Below are 19,748 nucleotides of genomic sequence, written 5' to 3' on the forward strand. Positions count from 1 at the left end.
CCCCACACTAAAGTAGTAGTAAGACCAACTCAGGAATTAGCTCCAAAATTACACAAAGTCCATAGTTAGGAAGTAGATTCAAAGAAACAAAAAAAGAATCCCATTATGATGGCAAAGGTAATGGCTAATATTCATATAGCTCCTACTATGTGTCAGGCAGCAAACTTAGCATGCTTTACAAATGTTATCATTTGGTCTTTACAATAATTCTGGGAGGGAGGTGCTATTATTATCATCCCAATTTTACAGACAAGAAAACTGAAGCAATCAGAATTAAGTGACTTGCAAGGGATCACATAGCTAGTAAGTGGCTCAAGAGGGCCTGCTCTCTAGCCATCATACTATACTATCTATAAAAGCTATTATGACAACCTGGATACCCAAGCTGCAAATCTAAAACAGAATGACTCCAAAACAATGACAAGCAAAGTCTCAGAAGGAAAATATAGCTAAGCACAGGCTCAACTAGAATTTCTAGAGGTGGAGTTATAAGAAGAGGAAGGCAGTAAAGAAATGAGGAAAGAATCGAGAGCTATGGAAGAAATAAGTAGATGATAGTACAGTGGGGGAAAGCAGAAGGCCCTGGGCTCAGACTCACTGCTCACTAGCTGTGTGGCTCCCAGGCTTGCCACTTTCAGCCCACCTACTTCAGAAACAAAACAATCCCCTCCTGCTCACCCAGGTTCTCAATCGTGTAGTAACGCTGCTTGTAGTCCACTCTGATGGTCTGAGCGTGAGGGCTGCCCAGGCCATAGCCGATCGCGTAGCCTCTGACCACAATGTTTTGATTTTCTGGAGGAGTCCAGCTCACGACGATACTAGTGATGAGTGGGCGGACGTGGAGAGAACTGGGCACCTCAGGGACACGCGTTTCTGTGCAAGGAACAAGAAAAGCAAGGGGTGACTGACTATGTTCAAACACAGCTGGTCGTGCTTACTGTCTCCTGGGAGTTTAGCGTTTAGGTCCTTAAGTCTCTAAAGGGCATTTCTAAGAGCAGAGAAAGAAGCCAGATGCAGGTGCATAAGGAAGTAGGCAAACTTGTAGCACTGTTTAATTTGGCCTGCAATTCTGTCTCACTGAGAAATGAAGGGAAAAAAAAGTAACAGTCAACCAGCTGTCTTAAGCATTAATGCCAAAGTAATTCTGCTTGGCTAGAAAACAGGGGATTTAAATGTGACAGTGGAAACTGAAAGACACAATACGAAATATCCACTGGAATGTTACTTGTTTTTTTATTTATTAAAGAGCAGAATAGATAAAAGTTAAAGAAATAAAATTTCAATTATGCGGCAGGGACAATTTCTCCTGCTTCAACTGTAGTAAATGTTATTTAAGTGTATTTTTTAAAAAATTAAAACACTGATCTCTTTCTCTTTGTTTTTACTAAGAAATATCTTGTCCTTATGCTACAAGGGATTTAATCAGAGGAAACCTTGCCATTCTTTTCTAGGAAAATTTTCCTAAAGGTTTTTAAGAAGCAGAAACTGCTTTATTGAATATATTGTGGATATTCTGTCTTGCCCCCAAATGCAGGTAAGAGAGCTCTCCTGAAATGCCTTGCACTCCATGTACGGAGAAAGTAAGTTGTTTTAATCCAGACTATTTTCCTTGGAAAATAATTAGCAACATAAGAAAATGCTCTAAAATAATGAGGAAGAACAACTCATCAACAGGCACATTCCAAAATAACGCTGCAGTAGGAACAAACACAACTTGTTCAATGTCTTCTAATAATTATTAGTCTTTTATGTTCTAAGTAAATTGCTTTTTTCTAGAGATTAAATCTCTCCAATCTGTTCTTCAGCCTGATAACTAACAAAGTAAAAATACCTTCTCTATTTCCTTGTACAAAAAATACAGCCATAATTTTAGTAATTGCCTTTAATCCCATGTTCAAATTTTCTGAATGTGCTATTTCTATTCATAAAGAATAATCCTTTCAAAAAATAAAGTTCTAGTACTAAGTCACAGTTAGTAATAGAGTTTAATGAACATTAAAGGACCAAAATGCTATTGTACTTATTTGGAAGATTTTTCGCTAAAAGTAAGCTTCCTGATTTTAGTTTCTTTTTCCAAAAAAAAAAAATTTTTTTGCTATTTCATTTTTAATATTATTTAAATTTCCCCATTAGTTGCCTTTCCACTTTCAGAGAGCCATCTTTCATAACACAATTTTTTGTTTATTTTATATATGTGTAGATTTTTCTAGCTACATGTAAAACATTTTTTTTACATTTGTTTTTCAAATGTTGAGTTCCAGATTTCTTCTTTCTTCCCCATCCCCCTATTGAGAAGGCACATGCAAGGTCATGCAAAACTTTTCCATAAAAGGTATGTTGTGAAAGAAAATATAGATTACTCCCTCCCAAAAAAACCTTAAGAAAAATAAAGTTTTAAAAAATTATGCTTCAATCTGTATTCAGACACAATCCACTCTTTCTCTGGTATAGATAGCATTTTTCATCCTTTAAGTCCTTTTGTATTGCTGAAAAAAAGCAAAGTCATTCACAGCTGATCATATTACAGTTTTGCTGTTACTTTGTTCATAGTATATTTCATTTTTGCAGGAGCTCATGGAGGACACCTGCTTTTTCTGAGAACATCCTGCTCATCATTTCTTATAGAATAATGGTATTCCATCATAGTCACATATCACAATTTATTCAGCCACTCCCCTATTGATGGCCATTCCCCCTTAAATTTCTAAATCTTTGTCCTTAGCAAAGAGTTTCTATAAATACAAATTTTTGTTAAAGAAAATAGGAATACAAAAAAAATCATATTCCAATATTTAACATCATATATAATATAACATCACATATATATAGTATATTATATATAGTATAATATCATATATATTCCAATATTTATGATTCCAATATTTAACTGACTTTAATCTGGGACAAAGCATGGTACTCTGAGCCCCAGTTCCATCATCTGTAAGATGGGGAAAATAGCAAGAGCTGCACTTGTCTCACAGTGATCTATCTACCTTTTCCTTCTTCCTCTTCTTTATTCTGTATCCCTGAAATTCCAACTATTTGATAGTTTAGATAAACAGATATAGATATATATCACTAGTAGTAAATGAAAACATTTAAGTGGCTTTACTTTACACATCTTCTTGTGCTAAAGTCTGAATAAACTCAGAAGCTATGTTTGACATATGAAGAAACTAAGGCTTGGAGAGATTCAGTCAATTTTCAATGCCAGCCAGTAAAGCCTAGACATCAGCAACTGCATGGACCCTCAATATGATGCTCTTCTCATTGAACCACAAAGCCCCTCAGACACACATTTTTGTTCAGCTAGCACATACATTCTGAGTCACTTCCTAAGATTCAAATATCATCAGTCCTGGAAGAAATCTCATGCATCAGCTGGCCCAGATGTCACATTTTACAGACTGAAGCCCAGAGGGATTAATTGATTGGCCTGAAGTCACAAATCCAGCAGGTTAACAGAGATGGCTAGACAAGACTCATATGAAGATTCGATTTTCAACAAATTCATGGAGCCTAGAGTTAGGGAGGAAGGGAATTTGGGATAAGGAATAGGATCAGATGCAAATTTCACATCTACTTATATATTACTTTGGTTCATAACTATTCTAAAGTAATGTCTTTATGTTTATTTATTCTTGGTTTTTTTTTTTTCCCCCCTGGAGTATACATTTAGAAAACACTACAGGATGCTGAACAATAAAGATAGAATAACTAAATCAGTTCATAATGATATTTAAAAATTTTCACTAAATGATTCACTGTGATTTGTTTGTTCATTACTTTGGCTTTGTAATAAGACCAGTAACAAGGGGTATATAGAACATGTTCACCACTAGCTCTATTCATTAACACTTACCATCTAGATCACTTTCAAATGTTTCTGCAGACATCCAATCAGTAGCAGGTCCCGTACCATTGACTGTAAGTGCAGCCACTCGGAAGTTATACTCGGTACCCCGATCAAGACCTATTGTTCAAACAATAAAACGTACATAAGAAACAGAACATCAAGAGATGATGTTCTAAAAAGACTGTATTTTACACTTAGGTTAAGTTTGACAATAAGATCTTAATAATACTACATTACTGTTCAGATAATAAAAAGATGTTGGAAAGGGAAATCTCACCAGGAACAAACTAGTAATTTCTTATCTTAAGAGACGCTATTTTATATGTAAACTTAGTGTGATACTAAGAAATATAGGCTATGGCTGTCTTGTCAAAGTCTATGTCAAAGTTAAGAGTCAATCTAATGCAATATATTTAAAATTGTAACCTGGGGCAGAAACTGTAATGGAAAAGGCTCTGACTAGAATGCACAACTAATTTTTCTAGGGCTTGGAGAGATTTTAGAGATCATTCATTCATTTTCTTTTTACAAGTGAGGAAACTAAAAGCCCAGAAGGCACCCAGGTCACAGAGTGAGTGAGTGGTTCTGTCACAACTCAAGAATAGAATCAAGCTGACCCCAAAGATGCCCAGGGCTTGCATAGAACAAAATGTTTCCTTTCAGATCCTCTAAGTTTTCTGCTAAATATCCTTTTCCCATTAATTTTCCCAGGTCACTTGAAATGCCTACAGGCACCTATAGTAAATCAGCATTCTCTGAGAACAAAATCCAGCTCTCCCAGCCAGCTGCAGCTCATTGGACTATCCCTCTTCCCTCTCCCCCAATTGGATTTCTGGTTTTCAGACTCAGTGTTTCCTTTCCTTAACTCCTTAAGTGGTGTGTGTACTCTCTCCTAAAAGAGCAGGGGAGTACCAAAGACAGGACTCCTAAAGGCACACAAGGACGACATGTCAGTACGAGGCTTGGAACCCAGGGGTGTCACTTCACATGGAATTGACCAAATGCTGGGCAAAGGATTGGATCCTTGAATTCTATCTTGGGCTCTGCTCAAATCTGCTTTGTGATCATCTCCTTTCATGTGGAATACAACAGTCCTGAACTGCGTGATCTTCAAGATTCCTGCTGGCCTTAAACTTTTACTTGATGAAACAAGTAGATGAAGTGTAGATTTCAAAAAAAGTTATGTTGACTCTTACAGGAATAATTGACTATACTTATTATTTCAAATATTAAAAGTTCTGGGTTTTTTGATGTGCACATGTGCACAATCCATGAGGTATTTTAAATAAGGAATACTGAAAGTTTATTTAACATACTCAATATGCAATTTATATAGCTGACATGTGCTCAACAGAAAAAGTGCATCACCCAAAACTAGTTTGTTACCTGGCAATGCCCCTAGAAAGAGCACTGGGTCAAGGGTAAGGCTGTCTGGATCCCTATCGTGGCTCTGCCACTTATCACTTGTGTGATCTTGGGAAAAACACTTACTGTTAGTGAGCATGAGCTTCCTTAGCTGAAATGAAGAGCCTGAGCTGGATGACCTTTGTGATCTAAATCTTAAGAGCCTGAGACATGAAATTTCTAAATTACTGATGTCCCCTGACAGTCATCCTTCCTTCTTAGATCCCTCACTCAAATATCCCTCATCCAGTTTTTGGAAAGTTATAAAAAAAAAAAAAGCTATCATCCTGTTAGAGAATGGTCTCAATGTCCTTTGTAAAAAATGTTAATCCTTTTTATTGAAGATATTTATCTTTTAAAAGTATTTTTATTGAATTTTTGGTATTTACTTCACCTACATTTCCCAGTGCTTACCATATAACAAGCCTTGGGGACACAAATACAACAGCAAAGGTGGTCCTTGTCCATTCTAGCAGGGACAGCAGAGAGAGGCTACATCCATGGGGAGCTGGTGGACAGTTTGCTTCCTGGATGGTGAGTGGGGTCATGGCAACTGAGGTCTAACTGCACAGAATATACCCGAAAGGTCTGCTGCATTTGTTTGCTCAGATTCCCAAGAAGGGAGTTGGGAAAGAGAAGAAGGATGGCACACAGAGAGTGAGATTGTTGTTGAGGGAGTGGAAATGGAAATGAAGCAGAGCTAGGATCTACATGACACAGTGGGCCCAGGGAGGCAATCAGGAGGAGGGGTCCCATGACCAAAGTTCCAGAGAGAAAAGATTAAAACATCCCAGGGAAATTTCTGGTCCAAGCAGCAAAACGGCCAGTGATAAGATGACTTCTATCAATACTAGCCTTATCTTATAAGGCTCACTAATGACCAGAGGAGATGGTTATTCGTGATACCAAAATTCTTTCCTTATTTAGTATCACTCATATTTTACAATTCTCTGCAAAGTCCTCCGAGGATTCAAGTAGTCTTCATTTTCTTCTTCCTGAACTTTGCCGACATTTTTGTAACCTGTATCAATTACCAACCAGCAGGAGGCCTCTCTTTTTCTACTGGCCCACTTGCACTCCCCCTCGGCCCTCTCCTTGCTGTCCCCACTGAGCTCCCCCACCACCAGGGTCATTCTTACAGTCTCCTCCTCTCCAGAATCTGACACAGATTTGGATTCTTAGCTGCTTTTTTTGGGTGCCTTTTTTCTTCTCTGGTTTCCTCTTAAAGTGGTTACTTCACTCTCTCAAGGAACAACTCATTCTTCCTGACAATTTGGGCAGTAGAGAAGCGTTCTCTTGCTCCTCTAGCTCTGGACTCAGGTGCCCACCAATGGGCTCTGGAAAACACACCGTCTATCCGCAGCTTCCTCGTTGCTCCGTCCCTCACGTTTCTTCTTTCCACTTCCACACAGCTGCTGAAGTGACATTCCTAAAGCAAAGGTCGGACCGGGTCACTTCTCTCCATGGCAGTCTGGGTCCACTTAACTCTCAGTAGGGGGCCTTCTCTACCAACGCAGATCACACTCCCCGACTTGCCAGGGACTTCAAGGTATCAGAAGCAGACTCCAAGGTGGGCTCTCTGCCCATGGGTCACATTGGGTTTTATTCTTCATTCTCTGCATCCACTGGGTGTACGTCTGTGTTCCAGCTTGTCTCCCACAATAGAAGAGAGCTTTCTGTTTCTGTGTTCTGAAGGTCTGGTACTAGGGGCCTGATCAGTGCTAATGTTTGCTGGTCAATGCTCCTCACCCTCCTGACCTGCTAAGACTCCCTGGACCTGTTTGTCTTATCTGTTTATTGGCCTCTGGGTCTCTCAGGAGGCTTCTAGTAGGAAAGCTCCTTGGTTGTGCTGCCCCCTTTCATTATTTCCCAGATCCTTCTTCTCAGTAGGACTGCTTTGCCACTCAGAATCCTGCCAGGGCCTTAAGGAAATTTAAATTAAAATTCCCAGCCACCTCTTCCTTTCTTTTTGCTAGACATTGGCTGTTCTTATCCTGATTCTTCCCAGCACTGCCATCTCTGTCCCTGTACTTCCAGGTTTTTAAAGCGGGATTCCCCATCCTGCCTTAGTACACAGAGCAGGCAGAGCCAGTTGTCACTAAGTTCTTTGAAGAAATCCAAACTTTTAGCCATTTCTGTTTGTTCCTGTTCTCCTCTTATTCATCCAGTCTGCACCTGCATCTGGTCTTTGCACCACCTACTGAAATCCCAGGATTTCTAGGACTTAATCTTTCACTCTCATAATTTTAATTTTACAATTACTACTGCATGTCTAGCGATATAAATGTAAAGACATTAATAAATCTCAAAGGGAAAAATATTTACCTACAAAATAATGTAGCTGAAGTCCCTTCAAACACTGTGTCTGGACAATCGACATTAAATCTGAAATGCTTAATAAATGTGCTACCAACAGTTCCCTACATTTTAGGATTGGATAGCTGATTAAATCCTGTAAGAAATATGGGTAAAAAAACCTTCAACATTTTCTCTTAGTATAAAAATTGTATGGTTGTGAAGCCACTCTTTTATAATGGATTTAGCTATGGATTTTTAAAAAAATTAGTTCATTAAAGTATAAAGAAATGTCTGCTTATATTAAGAAAACTAACATCTAAAAGATTAGATATTACTTTATACTCCAAGTTTATTTTTTAAAATAAATTTTGATTTTAATCTTTTGTTCTTACATCAACTACATTTTCCACTGAATCCTTCCCTTTCACAACCTCCCAGAGAGACATCACATATAACAATAAACAAACAAACAAAAAAAAGAAAAGAAAAGAAAAAGAAAAAGATTGATTTTTTTTTTTTTTTTAGTATTTCACAACAATGGTTCCTAACTTTTTTGAAGGAGCATGAGGAAATGTCTTCTCATGTCTCTTCTTCAGCTTTAAATTTTGTAAATACAATTTTACATCATTCAGATTCAACAGTTTTGTTATTGTTCTTCCTGTATACATTGTTGTAGTTATTGTGGATATTGTTTTTCTGATACAGCTGCTTCATTTTACATCTGTTCTCAGATGCCGCTACCATGTTATGTGCTGTTTTCATCATGTTTTCTTACAGCACAGTAATACTGCATTCACTCATGTTCTATAATTTTTCTTTTTTTGAGATTTTGTTTTAATAGTATATTAATTTTCCAATTATACATACAGATGGTTTTCAACTTGCATTTTTGTAGGATTGTGAGTTCCAAAATTTTTTTCTCCCTCTCTAACTTATCTTCTCCCTACTTCCCCCTTTCTCCTTGCTAGTAATCAATTTTAATGAGTCATGCTGGGAAAGGAGAATCAGATGTTCTACAATTTTTTCTAGTCATTCCATAATCAATTGTTTCCAATTGTTTGGTACTATGAGAAATACCTCTATAAATATTTTGTGGTGTACAAAGACTTTCTAGCAGTGGAATCTTGGGATCACAAGGTATAGATATGTCACTTTCTTGGCAAAATTCTAAATAAAGCAGTTTCTTTTAAAAACAAAGTTCCCACTTAACTCCATGTTATAAAAATCATGTTCATACTTTTTAGGAGACTATCTGTCTATCTAACTATCTATCTCTTTGGTTTCTTAAGACTTCATCATCCTTAAATCGAACTTATTCTTCATGCATTCAATTATTCTACTTACTACTCTATAAGATCAAAGTCTTGAAAATGGAAATCCTAACTATTGGTGTAGGAGAATCTAAAGTCTAATTACTGATGGTGTCAGTACTTAATATTTACTTGGTAATCCCTAACATTATCTGTGTACCTACTGCAACTTGGATCAATAAACTAAAACCAATTTACTCCTCACTAGCACCATTAATCCCATTACACAAGAAAGATTATTAAAAGGAGAAGATCCTTGAGTGAGTGATATTTAGTATGAATGATATAGATACATATCTAGAGTCCCATAACGGGTCATCAAATAGGTTTCCTTTGGCAGATGTCCTTCCTACCCTCTGCTGTACTGTCTAGGCCAAGGATTTCTTGCTGGGAGAAGAAGATCATGTTTTTGTTTCTTCTCTAACTTGCTGGTACCTTGCCTGGTACTTTCAGCTCCACAGAATGGCCACATTCTCAGGCAATGTGACAAAGACTCTTGCATGGTATTTTGATTTTCTTGGCCATGTCTGCATGCAGGAAGTGAGCAAAAATGAACCCTTAGGCGAGAACCTGTAATGCTTTCTCTTTTCTCCACACTTTTGGTGCTTTTAACTCCACAGGTATACTCTCTAGCACATATACTCTTCTTTTCCTTGTTATTCATTTGGAAGGGGGAGGAGAAAATATCCCAGCCTTCACTATGCCACATATGGCCAACTTGCAAAGGGCTTTGATGTGAACATTTTTTTACTGTGAAAGGGGCCCCGTGACATTCCCCCTGTTCTGGGGAATCAGTTGAAGCCATGATAACATGACTGAATCAAAGAAGTCCCAACAAAATCACTCAGATATTGATGAGGAAGACTAGAAAAGACAGGGGAACCCAAAGAAGAAAGAAACCAGCAACTGAGTTTAGATTTGCTGGATCAGAAGATGGGTTTGGGGGATTCTTCTGAAGTAAAATAATGGGATCAGGGATTAGGCCAGATTTTTATGTGGTGGGAGAAGGAGTTAGTTAGCGCAATGCACCTGTGCCTCATCTTAAAGTGTTACATTTTCCCCCCTTATTATTAGGAAAAGCCTTTTTAGAAATCTATATAATTTTTGAGTAAATTAAAGCAAAAGTAAAGAACATAAATGTGGCACATGAAATAGTTTGTTGACAGAGAAAGACCTAATGAAAACCACAATCCAGAGTTAGGATATCAGTAAATGAAAAATATATCAGAACCATCATAACTAAGACTGGAAATTTTCATTTCTTGCCAAATTTCTCATAATACAGAGGCTCTGACATTTTGTTGCCCTTTCAGCTACATTTACTCATGAAATGCTTAAAGACTTTGTAAATTCAGTTCTGACTTAAAAGACAACAATTTTAAAGGGCTTATCTGTAAAAGAATCTTCTACTCATTTTCTGTATTTGTGGTGTCTATAGTTCATGAGATATCCCCCCCCAAAAAAAATACTGTATTTGACTAAATATACATAAGCTCAAATCTGCTGTTGTCACTCAAGACAGATTTGATGAAGAAATTATTTTTGCTTATACAGAACGACTTAAAATGAAGCATTTCCCCCATTTTATAATAATTTACTCTGAAGAAAAAATTCTGTATTGCTAGACAAGTTTAAAAAATCCAAAGGAAGATGTGTCTTGATAAAAGAATGTAGATTCACATTAGCTAATAAAATAAGATTTTTTCCCTGAATTTTCCTCCTATTTGAACTATTAAAAGAATCTAGTCAAATAATTTTAAACAGGCAAAAGCAAATGGAATCATCTACACTATTTGCCTAAGTCAATTAACACAATTATGCATTCAGAAACTATCATATTTTCCTTCTTGTTTTTAAAATGCTAAGCAATTTACCCTCAATTAACTGGAACAGCTGTGTTCCTCCAACGCTCTCTGTAACATCACTTTTGCGAGAGGATTTCCTGTAGCGAATCTTGTAGCCAGTAATTTGCCCATTCTGTGCGCCTGCTGGAGGGGGCTGCCAGTGAATCACAATGCTCTGGAGGAGATAAGATTATGGAGAAAAGTTAGGATATATTAGAGACCTGAAACTAATGTTCCTAATAACTATTAGATATAAGGGGATGAGAAAGAATTTTACAATTTCCAGTCAATTAATGCTCATAAACAAATCAGAAGCTGAAATTATATATAGCACTTAGTGGTTATAATGCTCTAAAAACAGAGATTATTTCATTCTTTGTATTTGTTTTCTCAGTGCTTGCATGCACTTGGCCCATTTGATTCTAACAATGACACAATGAGGTAGGCAGAATAGGCATCTCCATTTTACAGACAAGGGAACTGTAGTTCAGAGAGGCTGACTTGTCCACAGTCACATGGCAAGTAGTGAAGCCGATATTAAACTGAAGCATTCAGACACTAAATGCAGGTCTCAACTACAAATTACACCATGCTAAAATTATGCCTTACATGTTAATATTTTTGGATTGGCTCTGAACTTCTGTTGGATTAGGAGACATCCCCAGGAAGGCAAATCCCTGTATCTTCAGAGCTCTGTACCTTCTCTGTACCTCCCAGTCTTACAAGTTGCCAGGGCCTTATGATGTTGAACAGCTCCCCCAGACTCACCATGTAAATATGGGTCTGAAGAAAGACTTACTGAAGCTTCCTTCTGTTCTGACTCTGCCAAAGGGCCTCGGCTCCTAAGTTAGCTAAGTCACTATGTCCCAGATTGGGGTAAGACTACAGTCTGCTTCTACAGGCTTTTCCTTCCTTTTCTGCCTGAAGAGCTACTCCCCTTTGAGAACTATAATAGCTCCTGTTCCTCAGCACTTCAGTTTACATGCTTTCCTGTGGAAATACATAGTTCACACAATGACCATCTTCATTTTCTAATTTTTAAAAAATTCAGCTTGTAAAAAAAAAAAAAAAAGAAAACAAAAAACAAACTGAAGCTTGGGCACCTTGCCCAAGGTCCCCCAAGTAATAAGCGGGAGAGATGGGCCAGCCTCAAGCCACTTCCTGCTGGCCTTCTTGTGCCATTTTTGACACTCAGCACATGGTTAGTCTCCGTGGTCGGGGGACCAGAGAGCAGAGATCTGAGGCTGCACTTCCAAGGATGGCAAGAAACCCTGGGTAAGCTGAGCTTCAGTGCCCACACCTCCGCTCCCCTCACAGCAGGCACTGCTTGGCTCATTTCTACTCCTTGACAATACTTTGTGAAGACCACAAAACTAAGACCATGCTGGAGAAGAGATGATCACAGTATAGTAATCATGTGCTAGAAGCATTCCACCAACACTTCTCAGAGGTTTGGAGAGGGACCAATGGAAACAGAAAGTCTGGTGCATAATTTTACCTTGGAATTTCTCACTTCTAAGGACAGGTTCTGAGGAGCAGCACTGGGGACTGGAAATGTGAAATAAAAAGGAAAAGATTAGATCTCCATTCATCTCCCAGGACACCTGGTCCACTATATGTCATATGCAGACTATACAAAATAAACTCACCAGCAATGCCATTTGTCAACGAGAGCCTTTTGATTGTCATGTGGCCCATTAGTTCCTAATCAGCTAACAAACATCAAGATTTCCATGAGTTGGTTAATGTTTTCTCCTTTAAAGGAAGCATTTGGAAAGATGTAAACTTTCTTTTTTATTTTGTGACCTTTGGAAATGGGCACTTTGTGGCCTGTCCTCAGTGGTGACAAATCTTAACTTTTTGAGAATGGATTTCATTTTTGTAAACAACTAAGGATAATTCAAGACCACACCCAAAGAATGAAATGATGTATCAAGTCAGGGACTGATAAAAAGTATTTGTGACAACTAATTTTTGGAAAAGATGTTTTTTGATTCTGAAGAAAAGTTCCCAAAGAAATTCTAAAATGCTTTCTATTCTGGCATGGCCAATACTCATTACTTAATAATGGAGGCTTCCTGAGGTCATGGAAAGAATAGTGGGTAAAAAGTCAGGTCACTAGTTCCTGGTCCCAAGTCTGCAACAAAGCAGGTATGTAACTATGGGGAGAAGATATCACTTCTCTGTTCTGTTTTTTTTTTTTTTTTCATCTATAAAATGATTTAGTAATTCTGTTGTGTTTAATAAAGAGTCTTATGATCTCATTGTTACATGATATAGGTCACTGTAGTTCCCACACTATCTTCTTGAAAACAAGTGACATAATGACCCTAAGAACCATATGAATAGTCAAACAGTTCTGTTTTCCTCTTTCATTCAAAGTTAAAACTCCATCCCTTTCACCAATGTGACCAGTACGAAAACTTACATTGTGAATTTTCATTTCTTTCTCTATTCTTGACTTCAGATCTTGTCATTAAAACACCCAGTGAAAATCTGTTAACTGTCAACGTGTCTACTCTGTACTTATTTTTCAATATAGTTACTTCCTACACTGCTCTCTTAAGTCACTGATGTTGCTCATGTCTAATGCTTTTGGTGAATTCTCCTAGCACTTGATACCTGCTGGATTCTTTTACTCTTTATTCTGTATCTGTACTTATCTGGGCACATTTTATAATGCTAACACCTGTTGCTTATATAAAACTCTGAAATTACTCTCTGACAATAAGCCAATTGTTTTTCTATCTTTCCCTCTGTCTCCCTTTTTCTAAAACTACTCTTCATCTCCCCAAGTTGGTCACTTATCGCCACTATCAGACTTGAATTTTCCGAAGCTATCTCTATCTCCTGCATTTGCTTTTGTGATTCCTCTCTCTTGGTTTTTCTTCTACGTGCCTGATTTTTGATTCACTGCCTTACACCCATCCACCAAGAAAGGGCATCCCTTAGGTTTTGCCAGGGCCCCCACCTCATGATCTCATCCAATCTCAAGGTTTATATGATGCAGATGATGCTGAAATAGACATCACACTGCTGAGTGAAATGAGCAAGACCAGGAGATCATTATATACTTCAACAACAATACTATAGGATGATCAATTCTGATGGACCTGGCCATCTTCAGCAATGAGATGAACCAAATCAGTTCCAATGGAGCAGTAATGAACTGAACCAGCTATACCCAGAGAAAGAACTTGGGGAGATGACTCAGAACCATTACATTGAATTCCCAATCCCTATATTTTTGCCTGCCTGTATTTTTGATTTCCTTCACAGGCTAATTGTACAATATTTCAGAGTCCAATTCTTTTTGTACAGCAAAATAATGGTTTGGTCATGTATACTAATTGTGTATCTAATTTATACTTTAATATATGAAATAGACATCATACTATGTGGAGTGTTATAGAAACATATCTATCTCTAATCTTTCTTCTGAATTAGAATTCTGTATTACCAAATGCTTAAAGGACAGCTCTAACTGGATGCACCTAGAGCATATCAAAACTCTCAACATAACCAAAATGGAATTCATCATATAGGGTTTCTGAAAATACAATTTTAATAACTTGAAAAGCATGAAATACTACAAACTTACAAAACCTATCATGTGAAAATTTAATTGTTTAAATTTAATTTAATTTTGAAAAAGGATTTTTTAATTTTAACAAGATAGTACCCCATTATTATGTACTATGTGCACAGAATTTTTTGAATGACACTTTCTCAGTCCCAGAAATGGATTAGCAGTGGTGATTCTCCCAAGAAACCTGCTCCCAGAGAGAACCATTATATTTTAAAGAAGAGAACACCACACTTGGGACACCTTGGTCTCTTATCCATCTCTATTAGACTTTTTTTATGTGGGCACATCTAAACTGTTGTGTATGTGTCCAAATCTCATTCTCTTATTTAAAAAGGCAATCATTTCATACACTGAGTCTGCAGCTCATGAAAGTTTTTACAAAGTTTGAAATTATCTAGAGATATGTTGTATAGCACAAGAAGGTGGTTATGTCAGATTTTAATTAGAAATATCAATTTAAAAAATTAAATCCAATTTAACCCTTCAAATTAAAAAAAAAAACTTTGTAGCATTTATATTACTTAAGTTCTTAAAGGTTAAACCTGCAGTAAGACTTTTGGGACACCCTGTATTTTCCTCTAAACTGAGACAGTGCCATGCTTCCTATAACTTAGTTTCATAATGCTGGAATCAGTCTTAATTCTGACTCTCTCCCCAGCCTCTCCTATTCTGTCTCTTCCCAAGTCTTTGAGTCTATCTACTTTCACATCCTATCTCATACCCATCTCCCCTGCACTCACATGGCCACTATACCCTAGCTCAAGGCTCAATTGCTATTCATGTGGAATTCTGCAACAGTCTCCTAAGTGCTTTCCCAGCTTCTAGACTCCTCCCTCTCCCACACAGTTGTCAATGATAGGTCTAAATCAGTTTCCCCACTATATCACTCCCTTATGATTGCCTCTAGGATAAAACACAAAATCTTCAGCTTACCCTTCCAGACTGATTCCAGTGAATATAATATTCCAGCCAACTGATCTGCTGTCTTTAGTAGCAGAATTTCATCTTGCCTGTTACACCTGGGGTGTCCGCCCTTCCTCCTCACCTCTACTTTTCAGAACTATCTCCTATACAAAAGAAGCCTTTCCTGACCCTCCACTCAAATATGTCAATACCGTTAATGCCATCTCCCTCTCAAAATGACTTTATTTAAGTTTATATATACTTCATAGCTATTTAAATGTCTATATCTGGTAGTCTTCAGCTGAGTATAAACTTCTTAGCAGATTTTAGAATGTTTTATCTTTATCTTTATAGTCAAAGGATTACTGACATAGACTGGCCTTCTAGTCTAACTCTCTTCTTAAAGAGAACTCAATGATGTGTCCAAGGTCACACAGCTAGGAGGTGGGACTAGACCCTGGATTCTCTACTGTCAGAACCAGGATCTTTCCACTGGACCATGCTCCTCCAGCACCAAGACCAGGACTGCGTACAGACCTGTGTGCTGCATTTTGTTGACTATACCTAAGGTAACAGAACAGTTCTCTTTGAAAAAGCATTGAGAAAGACTCCATCAGGAAGACCCTCAAAAGGAAGCTGAGGGAAGGGAAGTCACTTGCCTCAGGTCTTACGGCTTATGTGAGACACAGGTGGGAGTTCCTGATACTTCCCAGTCAGCCAGCAGAAATTCACCATGCTGACTTGAAGGAGCTTAGGACTAAGCCCAGAGGAAGCATCTGGTAAAGGTTTCCTGGAGCAGCCTGTGAGAGACTAGTACATGGAAATGGGATGCTACTTACAGTTACATTAATGACTACACCAGTCGTTTCATGTCTAACTTTCTGTGATCCCATTTGAGACTGGATTGGTTTGCTATTTCCTTCTCCAGCTTATTTTACAGATGAAAAAAATGAGGAAAATAGGGTGAAAATAGGCCCAGATCATATGGCTAATAAATGTCTGAGATAAGATTTGAATTCAAGACTGATTTTCCTGGCTCAAACCTGGGACTCTATCCATAGCAACACCTAGCTGCTTTGTTTAAATTGAAATTCATAATTTTGCTTATAAGTAAATTTGAGTTTGCTCAAGGTTGTATTTCATAGCTTCCATTTGAAAACATTTTTATACACACATGCCTTGATATAGTACTGAATATTTGTTCTGGAAACTGAGAAAAAATTATACACAAATGTATTCACATAGAAATGTTTAAACAAAATATTTTTCAGGCTACTAGACTCCACTGTTATTAAACTTTGAGCAGTTGAGTACAATCATCCATTTTGATGGGAAAGCAGCCATAAATGATGAGTACCATTTTCCTAAGAAAAATCTCATACAGATCCAGTTAGCATGCAAACTTAATTGCTAGGCAAAAAAATGTAGCTCTATATTCCCCAAAGGGTCAGTCTTAGAGCAGTCACAGCAGACAGGGTCTGTGTGATCAACAATTAAGAGCATTTCCACAAGCATACATAGAAAAAGCCAAGAACAGTATCTAATTTCCAAAGGAAATGAATAACTTACCATCTGATAATGTTCGAACAACAACATCTTGTGTGGAGACTCCAGGACCATGTTTATTATAGGCTACTACTCGGAAACTATACTCTGTATATTTTTTCAATCCATTAATGGTGTAGGAGCGACTTCCAACATCAACATCCTGTCCATAAAGGAAAATAACTCATATATACTTATCAAGCCAAAATAAATACTGCAACTAAATAAATCTAGACAAAGCACATTAACTATATCTTGTATAGTGAGGTGCTGATTTTTCTTTTTATATGAAAACACTGCTTGACAACAGATGGTAATGGTATATAAAAATGATTATTGGAAATATCGCTTCAAGTTTAGTAACAGCTCACTATGACTGGTGAAAAATTAAAGGTTAAAAAGTAGTAGACTGAGAAAAGATTCTCTTCCTGTATGAGTTCTCTATTTTTTATTATTATTTGCCAATATGAAACCATGTTATTTCTGTACATCATTTTATTTTTTTGGGAAAATTGACACCCCTGTGAATGTTCAGTATTTGGAATGTTATTCATTGTCTTTATTTCAAGGAATCAATTCATAGAAGGCTATAGCATACCTGCTCATTATCTGTCCCCTTTTCCATGTAGTACAACTTGTAATTCTGAATTTCCCCATTGCCAGACAAAGGTGTTTCCCATGTGACGGTGATTGAGGTAGGTGAGCTAGCATATGCTCGGATGTTAGGTGCTGGGCCCGGGAGCTGAACTAAAATGAAAGTAGCAAGAAACAGAAAAAAAAGTAAATTCACTAAGTTTACCAATTAATTTTACTATTAAACTATATTATATACTAATATAATACACATGACAAAAAAACAAAGAAAAAAAACAATAAAGCGGTGGTTTAGCTAAAATGTAATTAGCCAACAAATGGAGTTCTTTCTAATTACAAATCTATTGTCATAAGCTTTAAGTAAAACACTTTTATTTTAAAAAGAAGAAGCATGTTAAGTACCTTTTTGGGTAGCAAATGATGAAAATTATTACTATGGAAATTATTTTATAATCACAAAGATATTTCTTTGACTTTTAATTATAATGAATATGTATAGGCTTGTTCTCCAAAGAACAAGGAAGTGGTCAGAGTCCATCGATAATTTCTGGATTTCAGCACAACTCTGCTATTTATTAAAAAATGGCTGAGTTGAAGAGGTATTGAATCTTATAAATGATTAAGAAAAATAATTTCTCTTTGATTAGATGCAAATACTGTAGACTCAAAGCAAACTCTGGAAGCCTATAAAGGGAGTTTTCCTGTAAAAGTACAATGTGTGGTAAGCTTTTTATGTGACATTTTACAATGAGATTTTGAATGATTATGTTTTCATTGAATTCCAAAATAGAAATAGTTTTTCAAAGGATGACAACACAAAGTTGATTAGTTTAACTCAAAAGGCAAAGTAGAAACAGAATAGTGTATGGAAGAAAAAAAAAAAGCCTGGAGCCTGAAAATCTAAGTTTGAGTCTTCAAGCTTTACAACTTACTATATATGTGACAGCATTTCTCTTTTCTGAGCTTTAATTTTCTCCCGAGAAAAAATGTTTTATATATCATGTTTATTATATTTATCTGTTATGCTTTAGCTGTATCTGTCACTATCTTTCTATCATGTTCATTTTATTTCTTTATCATACTCTAGTTCTATCTCTTCATCTTCAAATGGGAGAAGTTGATCAGATGATGTCTAAATAGTAGACTAAAATTAACGTCTTTCATTTTGGGCACTGTATGGCTTTAAGATACTAACATTTCTTTCTAGCTCTTCCTAATTTAGTTCTTCCTTTCCCCACCAAATTTCATGTTGTTCTTAGCCATTTTATCTAACATTAATTCATGGACAGCAGATTTGTACTGAAACTTGCAAAATAAAAAAAAATGTTATGCAGCAACCTTTTTCCATCTGGAGCTTGAAATGTGCAATTGGTTCAAAGATATGTATGGATTTATGTTGTGCTTTTTTTCCTAAGAATATTTTTTAAATGACTTATGGGATAGTTCTTTAAAAAAAAAGCTTACTATGTACAGTATAAGACAATAAAACTTCATTCCAAATGGAACTGATTTAGATGTTGTAATTGTCTAAAGAAGTGCTAATAAAGCATAGGATAATCAATAATGATAAAAGACTGAGGCATAAACAATTATGTGATAATTAGAAAAAGTTAATCAAGTGCCTTTGGTTTGACAACCACACTAATAGAACAAAAGATAGACAAAGAAACTTATTTGACTCACAAGTTTAAACTAAAAAGACATCTTAGAGATCACTTGGGGCAAATGCTCTCATTTTTATAAGAGCAAACTGGAGTTCAAAGAGTTGGACTGAATATTCAGAGTGACAAAACATATTACGAACAAGCCCTGGGCTAAAGGCTCTGAATGCTTTGGGAGCATGTCTTCCTGTCACAATTCTATCAGTCAGTTTTCCACCTTCTTACAAGTTCTGATTTCCATAGTTGCACTGAAACTGAAAACAGTTGTGGCAAAATCCTCTGAACTCCTGACAGTTGTGATACATTAGCACATAATTTAGCCATGAATTTCATTTGACCATAATTGTCCCATACAATCTGGATTATGAACTTCCTACAGTCAGAAGAGACTGTACTTCTTCATCACCCCCACAGTGCCTAAGACCAGACTAAGTACACCAAGGACTTCTTCATGATGATAGCTTCAATGATGTTGGTAAGGCTCACCCTCAGGCTGAGTCTCTACTCGCAGAGGAAGCGACCGCTCTCCAGAACCATGTCTGTTGTGTGCCACAACTCTGAAGACGTACACTGTCTCTGGCATCAGATTTTGAATGGTCACCTGCATTTCCCCTGGATGGCTGGTATTTTCAATCCTTTCACTTTAGGAAAAGAATATAAGAAGATAAAATGACATTCACTGGAAATTTTCTAAAATATGCAGATTCATTTTTATTATGTTTGAACAAACATTAAATATGAAGT

The 19,748-nt window shown here is 36.8% G+C and overlaps 1 protein-coding gene across 4 annotated transcripts in view; it reads right to left on the reverse strand.

The window, feature by feature from the left end:
* The window catches only part of NEO1 (neogenin 1), a 239,557-nt gene that overhangs the window by 47,787 nt on the left and 172,022 nt on the right, over positions 1-19,748 (reverse strand). For all 4 annotated transcript variants that reach the window (XM_051982336.1, XM_051982335.1, XM_051982333.1 and 1 more), the window contains exons 9-15: positions 19,491-19,645; positions 17,348-17,496; positions 16,774-16,912; positions 12,211-12,260; positions 10,743-10,887; positions 3,863-3,973; positions 679-873 (exon numbers count right to left, since the gene is read on the reverse strand). In XM_051982336.1, the coding sequence (XP_051838296.1) occupies positions 679-873; positions 3,863-3,973; positions 10,743-10,887; positions 12,211-12,260; positions 16,774-16,912; positions 17,348-17,496; positions 19,491-19,645 (944 nt within the window). The remainder of the gene's footprint in view (positions 1-678; positions 874-3,862; positions 3,974-10,742; positions 10,888-12,210; positions 12,261-16,773; positions 16,913-17,347; positions 17,497-19,490; positions 19,646-19,748) is intronic.

This window comes from Antechinus flavipes, chromosome 2 (assembly GCF_016432865.1).
Source record: "Antechinus flavipes isolate AdamAnt ecotype Samford, QLD, Australia chromosome 2, AdamAnt_v2, whole genome shotgun sequence".
NCBI classification, from domain to species: domain Eukaryota; kingdom Metazoa; phylum Chordata; class Mammalia; order Dasyuromorphia; family Dasyuridae; genus Antechinus; species Antechinus flavipes.